This window comes from Antrostomus carolinensis, unplaced genomic scaffold (assembly GCF_000700745.2).
Source record: "Antrostomus carolinensis isolate BGI_N321 unplaced genomic scaffold, ASM70074v2 scaffold29443, whole genome shotgun sequence".
Taxonomy (NCBI): Eukaryota; Metazoa; Chordata; class Aves; order Caprimulgiformes; family Caprimulgidae; genus Antrostomus; species Antrostomus carolinensis.
In genome coordinates, this window is record NW_010306305.1 from 16,367 (window position 1) to 25,483 (window position 9,117).

The following is a 9,117-nucleotide window of genomic DNA, read 5'->3' on the forward strand; positions in this document are numbered from 1 at the left end:
ACATTTACATTTGTGACTTCAGGCTCCTCTGTCTTTAACATGGGCACGTATGGAGGCAAAACATGCACTGGTAAGAGCAGGGACACTGCATAGCCACATGGAGCTGTGCTCAACACCCAGCTTCATCACCAAGAAGGAGCACACCTTCAGCAAAACACCCAGACTTCTTGGGAGTCAGTATCTTCTGTTGTAAAATAATGCTGATCTCTCTCCACTGCTTCACCTACTATCCTCAAAACTGAAAGGTGAGTAACATACAGGACTTTCTCCTTTGCGCACTAAGCTGCTCTGCTAGTCTTACTGTGAAGGCAAACATCTCCACAGCACAGCAAAGTGAGGGGACGGTGGTCCTCCTCCAGCTCTCACCTGTGATGCACACTGTGAAATCGTCTCCACAGGACACCTGGCGAATGGCTTTTCCCTGAAGCTTCTCAACATGCTTGGGCTGTCGGTAGGAGGCCCTGTCTCCATGTCCCAGCTGCCCATGCAACTTGGTGCCCCCCTGCATATTCTGCAAGACAGAAACATCTGGTAAGGTTTATGTATCCACAGCTCCAGAGATGGTGCTGATAACTACAGCACCTTGAATGAATAACAGAAGACAGCAAAGAGCAAGAGACAGTGTGTTAGCTACCCGAGGGAAGAGACTGTTACCTGCTACGTGGCATAAAACAGCAGGCAACGTTCTAAATGCCAGCACAGGCTTTCAGGCAGTTGGGCACTAGCAAGGGTCTGATCTCGGCCCACGAGCTGCTGAGGAATCCCTGCTCCTTTCTCATCTGCCAGGCTACTGAACCCACCCCCTGCTGCAGGACTGAAATTCATCCTTCAGCTTTTGGACCTACTTTTCTAAATCCTAATGGCTGCAAAGAAATCTGTAACATGGAAAAAACGTCACTGAAGTGGCCAAACCTCCCAATTCTACAGGAAAAATAAAACAACTGCGAGTAGTGTTGAAGCTAAAACTAAAATATTACTAGCCAGCTGAAAGTTTTCAGTGGCCATTCTTGCAGGAACAATCAGCAAATTACTTCAAGTTGCTCTCCTGCCATTCAGATCTCTTTCTTCTGTCACTCACCCACCAGTGTTTTCTAATGTCTTAACAGATTCTGTATCACCAATACAAAAGCCTGTGGAAGCCTGGAGATGCACAACACCTCCACGTCACTGACCAGCTAAGCCCGAGAAGACTGGATTCAATTGTTTTAAATACATTATACACCAACATTTGTTTACGTGCTTTAAAATACTACAGAATTTCCACTCATCATAAAAAGGAGAGTTGTTTAGTACAAGACATCTCTGGTTTCATCCACAAGCTGCCTCACACGTGCCATCTGTATTACAATGAGGTCACTCATCCCACCCATTCTGATCTCGGAAAACCTGCCTCACAAATACAGAAGCCAAAAGACAATTACAAAGCCTCCAGGGCACTTCTGGTAGTCAGGAAGGGGAGGAAGAGATGTTTGGCTTGGTGTCTGGGCCTACAAGTCCACCACCTACAATCCTCAAGTGCACAGCAAGTCTCCAATACGCTTCCTATCACGATGGAAAACTTCTCCTGGACCCTCACCCCACTCCTGCAGTTTCTCTCACTTACCACCCAGGTGTAGAGCTCCTTCTCCACTGTCACCACAGCAAAGTGAGTGTTACCAGCACACACCTGGCGTGCACTGCAGCCACTTTTGATGGCATCCAGCTTCTGGGGGGTGGACTTCCCGCCCCCCCAAACATACACCTCACTAGTGCGTGAAGTCACCACTGCAATGGGAGTCTCATTCATGGTACTTGACCTGCACAAGACCCCCCCCAAAACACACATGCTTTTAATAATGAGTTTGCATTCGCCGTCATTGCTCATTTTCCTACTGTTGTCTATCAGTTTCCCCTTCACAGTAATTCATGGGTTTTATTTTCACAAACTGTTCTCTGTTGAGTGACTCTGAGGCCTCAACTGCTACAGAGAGACTCAGGATCAAACCTGTCTCAGAGCAGCAAAGAAAGTAGCCTCCAGGAAGCATTTTTAAAAGCATACAATCCAATTTTATGTCATTTAAAAAGACCAGACTTTCACTGAATGGCCACAGGGCTGTTCTCATTTGTGAAAAATTAAAGCCTTACAAACGGTAATGAAATCTTGCTCAAAATACAGAAGCATCCAAAAGCTTCTAACTTCCCTCTCCCCTCTTTATTTAAATTACAGGTTTCCATCTGAGGGCAAAAATATAACTCTTCAATTGCAAGAGTCAATTCACAAGCAGACTGCAAAATGGAAGTTGTAATCAAAGCAAACTGCTCACAAGCACCCCATGAACTGGAACAACTTCACATAATGTGCTCAGATAGTAATTTCAAGTTTATGAGGAAAAGAAGATCAAATTCTATCTGACAAATCAACAGAAAACCAGCTATACATGTCCCAGAAGCTATCTGCTTCACAGAGCAACCCTGCTTACAGGCTTGGTGGAGACTGTGGAGAACCTCTGCATATATCCAGTTTTACAAAAGACACATATTCATTTAATATCCAACATTCAGAGAGTCATATTCTTCCTGCTCAAGTGAATCTGTGTGAAAGCTGAGGATGTAATGTAGAACCCTCCTATGTAGGCTGTAAAGACTACATCCTCAGTAGGACAGATGAGAGCTGTATGGAACCTGCTGAGGTAAGGCTCCAGCCACACATATAAGCAGGATATAAAAGCCAGAGTAAAATGTGGCACAATAATCAAGTAACAACTACATTGAATTCCCAGCACTGAGGGATCTTCTAAACTACTTCTAAACTATTCCATTAAGGCTGTCACAGACTAACTCTTTCAGCAAAGTTCCTCTCTGGGGAGCTGTTCTCTCCAGACCTTCTTTCAAACACATGCCCCAGTAATTACCTTGGTCGCTTATTTGGCCCATTAAGCAGCGTGACTTTCTCTTCCATCTCCCTGCCAAAGGAGAAAAAGCATTTTAGGAAACAGTAACATCGCCAAAAGCAATTTACTGACAAGCAGCACACAGACCACTTTCCCATCCAATAAAATGCTGCTCCCTCTTGGAGAAAATGCGGCAGCTGTTGACCAGCTCACAGCAATACACAGTAAGTAGGGCAGAAGCAATGTACCACATAGCTCACAAACTTCCAGGAGAGCCGAGGACAACTACGTATATGCCAGAATGTGGACAACCAACACCCAAACTGCACAAGAATGACCTTAAAGGGCTAAATATTATCAGGATTTGGGCTTTTACCACTGTACACAGCAAGACAAAACTCAAACTTTGCTGAACACCAAGTAAAGAACCTTTGTATAAAGGACTAAGTCTGCTGTCCCCAAAGCAACCAATGGGGGATCCAAGCAGCCCAGAATTATATGGTCCACCTTTCACAGAAAGGCTGTGTGCAGGCTGATGGCCAAACGGAGCTAAAATGGGCCACTTTCCATGTAATTCACCCCAGAAGAGGGAGGCAACAAAGGGAGAAAGACAGGGTCTCTACATTATATGATACATATATTTTGAAAGGCATTTTCCAATGACCACAGGAGGATCTCTGTGACCCTTTGTTCACAGAGATTTGAAGAGCAGAACCAGCATTCCTCAAAGAAGCCTTACAAAGGGATGCTTCAAGGTTCTCGGTAGAACAGCTTGTAAGACAAAGGATGCAGAGACCTTTCTCACCATATTCATGCACCAATAGAACACAGGGATTAATGAGAAGATGAGACAGCAAGAATGCACACCTCTCCTAAAGAGGATGAAGTGTACTTCAACAGCTGCCTCACATCAGGACAAATTAACTTAAGGACTTTGCTACAAAAGCATAAAAGCTGCTAGTTTGCACAAACCCTCCTGTTCTCCCTGACAACTGTCCAGGCTTCAGGCAAGACCCTCTGATTACCTCCTGCGTTTGCTGAGAAGAGGATGTTCAAGCAATTCGTCTGCAGTGGGTCTCTTCTCTGGATCCTGAAAGAAGTGAAGAACAAGTCATTCTCTGGGAAATGCTCATAATCTACAATGGAATCCTGGGCCAGAAGACCTCACTCAAGCCTGCATGGACCTCCTTCCCAGACTCCCTCCAGAAGGGAAGGGAATGGAATTAATTCAAATATTTTGAATAAATAGGGATAAATGCCAGGGATGTGCAGGAGGAACTATCCACACTCTGAAGGTATTAATGTGATGTTTGCTTTCAATAAGCTAATTCCCTACAGAAAGCCAGAACCTTAAGAGTCAGTACTGAGACAATGCTCCCACCTCCACAGGACTGCATTAAAAAACAATTGCTTCTGCCAGCCCATTAAATAATTGTTGTTAGAGTAAACCCAGCACCCCTCCAGAGCCTGCAGGACTGAGTGACATCTTGGGACAATGTTTTCAGAGGACTGGAGGAAGCCCAGCCTTAGTGATGCCTCAGGTCTCACAGAAATTACCCTGCAGCAACAGCCCTCATGCTGCAGCAGGCATGTCATTCCCCTTCACCCCCGAATTCCACGTCTCACGCAGCTGGGAAGGGGTGTCTGGAAATTCAAAACGTATTTCACTAACCTGATCAAGGCAGGAATTCACCATCTGGATCAGCTCCCGGGAGTAGACAGTAGAATCAACCTCCATGGCGCGATTTCCCTGTACAATCTTCACACAGAGGTTCAGGGGATTCTGGGCAGAAACCAGAAACCAGCTGTAAGGGGGCTGAACTGGACAATGTGTTCCACAGGGAGAGATGCTACAGGCCACCATTATCTTTTTCCCCTCCTTCTCTGATCAGGACACATCCTTCTTCCCTGCCTAGTAGGTTCTCCAGGAACCTAACAGTAATCCCTGCAGGAATGGTACCTCTGATAGCCAGGACTTGGTGGCAACATCCAGCTCTTCACCAAATTCCCTAACAGTGGAGGGAGGATATGTTTCTTTCTGCATGGAATCTTCTACACAGCATACTGCCACTGAAACACCATGCAGCAGCAAAGTTCCTGGAGACTTGCTAGCCATGGTGAGAAGTCAGGAAAGGATGGTACTTTCACATCATCTCTTTAAGGGTTACAGAATCTTGCACCACAGCAGCTAGCAGCTTTTCCCATCTCATGGCACAAGCTGGCAAATCACATATGCCAGCCAGCCATGCTTCCTTTCACCCCCTCCATGCCAGCTTCACTACATTTCTCTTGCACCTAAACTTTGAGAAAAGGTAACAGGATTAAATCCTATGAAATCCAAAGGCTGGAAGTTTTCACTACAGAAAGCTGCACAGAAAATTCACAGCTAGTAATGCTGAAAAAAACCCCAAAAGACTACACAATCACAAACTTCCTCCTTGTAGAGAAAAGGATGTTTCATTCACAACCATGATACAAATTAGCACAGTTTATATTCTGCATCTGGTAAACTGAAGCCTGCAGACAAAGGCAGGTTTGGCAAAAGCCAGAGACACGCCTGCAGTGCAGGGCAGAGGAAATCATGCAGACATTTTCTCTGGCTATAGTTAGCACTCCCAGGCCACTGTTTTCTTATTCAGCAGATTTAAACAACCATGAAAGAAAAATGTGAGTAAAGAAAGCTATGAGCCAAGTGTGAATCTCAGGGTGATAAATAATAAGGTTACTCAGTCCATCCTGGTTTGCAGACTTACAGTAGCGTCAAAGGTCCTCTTCAGAGTAAGCAGCTCAAAGATGACACAGCCCACAGCCCAAATATCTGATTTGAAGTTGTATTTCACACCCTGGCAAAGTTCTGGGGACATATAATATGGAGTTCCCACCAGCTAGGAAAAATAACATTTAAAAATCAGAAATGATCCAGCAGCCTTCAGTTCAGGAGCTCTGCATCCATCATGTTCACACAGGCCCAGGAGCATCAGAGCTCCACATAGCTCCGACACAGCACTGAAGTGACACAGATGACACACCTCACCAATGTGCTGGAGGGATGGGAACAGCAAGCATGTTTCTTCCCATCTCGCCCACAAGCCCATGCCTGCATTTCTTAGAAGATCCTAGACACCTCTTGCTCAGATCCTGATGATCTCAGGTACATACTTCTCAACAGAGCAGTAGTCATGAGAACACAGCAAGGACTTGCCCCTATCTTATATATACTACATTTAGAGATAATTGGGGACTTATATACTGACCAGGCATATGGAAACCCTCATAAGGGTTTGAGGGAAAAGGGATCTAGCAAAGCTTCCAAACACAGATGCCAGCCCATGGCTAAGGAGACACCCTGTCTGATCACAAGGTACTGCCATGACAAAGGCTACACTGTCTCCAATGAAAGAGCAGTTACTTTTGGGTCAGTAAGTAGAAAGCTGGCATGAATCCCACCTGAAAGGCTTCCACTTCAGAAGAGGGCTTTCCTGAATAATTGGTTTAAAACAAACACCCCCCACCACACTCCAAATCCCAAACCCCAGCATTTAAATGCAGAAGCTACAACAGAAATAGTCGCATAGCTCAAAGGCAACACATGGAGACACAGAGCAGACATGATAAAGGATGTAAGAATGAAGCTTCCAGATGAATGCAGCTCATTCCCTAGCAAGGAACTAGACAGCGAAATAAAATGAAAAAGACAGAATTTAGAAGAAGGGGAAATATTTATAGTTGCCCCCTTTTCAACTCTCTCAGCAAAGCTCCAAGGACTACAAAGCCTGCCTTTCATTAGGCTCTGCTAGTGCACTGGACACCTCATGGGCACATTCAGAATCTGCCATCTCCCTTCCACAGTGCGTGACAGCTACAGAGCCACGCGAGTCCACGCCACCGGAAGGTTCAGAAGACCACCTAGTTGGAGTATCATCTGGAGAACTAGGACACTGCACCTAAACCTTCAGAGCACAGACTGCACTTTCTCTGAAAGCCAGAAGGCCATGAAAAACGTGACAAAACAGAAGTGGTTTTGCTGCAGCCCAGCTCAGCAGCCTTCAGTTCCCACTTACTGTGCAACTGCACAATAGCGTTCATGTTCTGGGAGGAGGCTGGCAAGTATTTAACTAACTACACTTCCTAACAGAACGCCAATAGCTTGCATTAAATCTAATAATATGGCCTGGTAAAAGGAAGTGCAAGCTGGCTTGCATCCCAAACTATAATAAAGGGCTTTAGCAGACGTCTCCTTTTCCAAGCCTGGTGCTCGCCACAGAAATTAATGGAGCTGGGAAATCCAAGCTGAGCCTTTCAGGTGCCTGTAATACAGCTTCCCTGTGTCATAACTCTGGCTGTGAAACTGTTTTCTGGAAGGGCCTGGAACAAAGCCAAGCTTGACAACCTTCTGGTAGAATTAATCTCTCCTACAAAGCTTTGCCTCCCTCCAAGATCATTACCAAGAAACCACACACCTGGTTACCATAAGAAGCACAAGTGTTTTCTCGCTACTTTGCAATTCAGTTCAGAGCCTGAGTATTAAAGAGAGAGGAGACACATCTATGGCACAGTGCAATGTGGGGCAAGCACACCCAAGCTACCTCAGATCCAGCTGAGGCAAAACACCCCTGTTAGCATAGCAGCATGACTAGATTAATTAACTTGCTAAGCTGGACTTCACTAGCCCAGAGGGAAAGCGCTGTACCGATGTGACTGTACTGCTGTCCCTGTACCTTCGGACAGTACCGCCTTCGTGTTACACAGATTCACCTCTGGAAGTACTGTGCCTGGGTACCTGGGAAAGAGCAGCAGTGCTCTCTGGCACAGCTCTGCTGGCTCTGGCACAATTCCATGCCCACAGTGACACTCATCTTTAGCCTACTGCTGCTCTGCAGAGACAGACCTCCAAAAGGCAACCTGGGAGCAAGAATAACTGCAGGCTGCAACACACCGGTAAATACGCCAATGTCAGTGAGCTAACACTGAGGGAAGTTGAGGGGAGAGGGAAAGGCAAACCACAGAAAACAAGCAGCAAGAACATACAGCATCTGTGGTCTTCTGCAAGGCACGCAGAGATGACAGAAAAACACACCTCAGTGTGCACACACAGAAGGCAGATACTCACAGTCTCAGCCATGGAGTACTCAGAGTTCAGCTTCTTTGCCAACCCGTAGTCTCCCAATTTAATCAGGTTTGCCTTGGTTAGAAAGATATTTAATGTCTTTATATCTCTGAAAGGAGAAAAAGAAATGCAGACACTCAAATTTATTTCCGGATTTCACAGTTTTCCACACACTACCATACCTCCCCCTCAAAATCAGGTACTTGCTACTCTGCCAGCCCTCTCTCACGCACAGAGCTCTCCAATTCAACCCCAAGTAGTGGGGCAGTAACTGCAGTTTTCCATGTTTTATGACATCCCCACACAAACACAACACAGTCTAAAAGGCTCATGCTCCAGACACCCATGTAAAGGCCACAGATCAAAGAGAGATAGTTCTTTTGCCCCTCTCAGTCTCTTCTCTCAAGGTCATTGAGCAGGTCTTATTTTTCCTGGTTTTAGAAACAGACCAAAGCCAGAAATTTCTGAGCTCACTAAAAACATAAATGTATACATGAACATCTATGTATGCAAACATAAACACAGAGGGTGTGAAACAGGTGCCACTCTAGAACATAAGCAGAACATCCCTCTACCTTACGCCTCAGAAAAACTCTTTTTAACGTGACGTACTATGCCCAGAGATCAAAAGGCTGATGGCCACAAAAATGCTCTTGAAAAACTCAAAACTCATTGAAAACACTTTCTCCCAGACAGAATAATCTATATGTAGTCTCACAGACCAATATAAGAGGCTGTAAACACAGAGAGGAAGCCCCCGCAGTATGTTATGATTCCGAAGACCAACACTTCATAACATCCCCTTTTCCTAATGTACCATCAACAACTTCCCAGCGTGGATCGGGACAACACCAAGTAAAGCAGCACTTTGCATTCATCCACTTGGGGCATCGCAAAGTCCTGGGTCACTCTGACAATGTCTGCAGCAGAAGGAAATCACTGCAAACATTTAAATAACTGTTCAATTCATCATTACAGAAGGATTTGGGGCCACACATGTTCCTAGACTGTGACTCTTCTGTGAAGTCGGGCAGCAGAGGTGGCACGCAGGAAATCACTGTAAAGCAGGACAGACTTGACATCTGCTTTAGGTCTGGATGGCATCCCTTCGGATGCCATCCAGAGGGACCTTGACAGGCT

General features: G+C 45.5%; 1 protein-coding gene across 1 annotated transcript in view; it reads right to left on the reverse strand.

The window, feature by feature from the left end:
- The window catches only part of NEK9 (NIMA related kinase 9), a gene marked incomplete at its 5' end in the record, with an annotated part of 15,999 nt that extends 7,913 nt beyond the window's left edge, over positions 1 to 8,086 (reverse strand). Inside the window, 7 exons of the mRNA XM_010165097.2 lie at positions 367 to 511; positions 1,604 to 1,796; positions 2,892 to 2,942; positions 3,896 to 3,960; positions 4,543 to 4,653; positions 5,624 to 5,755; positions 7,981 to 8,086. Coding sequence (XP_010163399.1) covers positions 367 to 511; positions 1,604 to 1,796; positions 2,892 to 2,942; positions 3,896 to 3,960; positions 4,543 to 4,653; positions 5,624 to 5,755; positions 7,981 to 8,086 — 803 coding nt within the window. The remainder of the gene's footprint in view (positions 1 to 366; positions 512 to 1,603; positions 1,797 to 2,891; positions 2,943 to 3,895; positions 3,961 to 4,542; positions 4,654 to 5,623; positions 5,756 to 7,980) is intronic.
- Between the last annotated feature and the right edge of the window lie 1,031 nt (positions 8,087 to 9,117).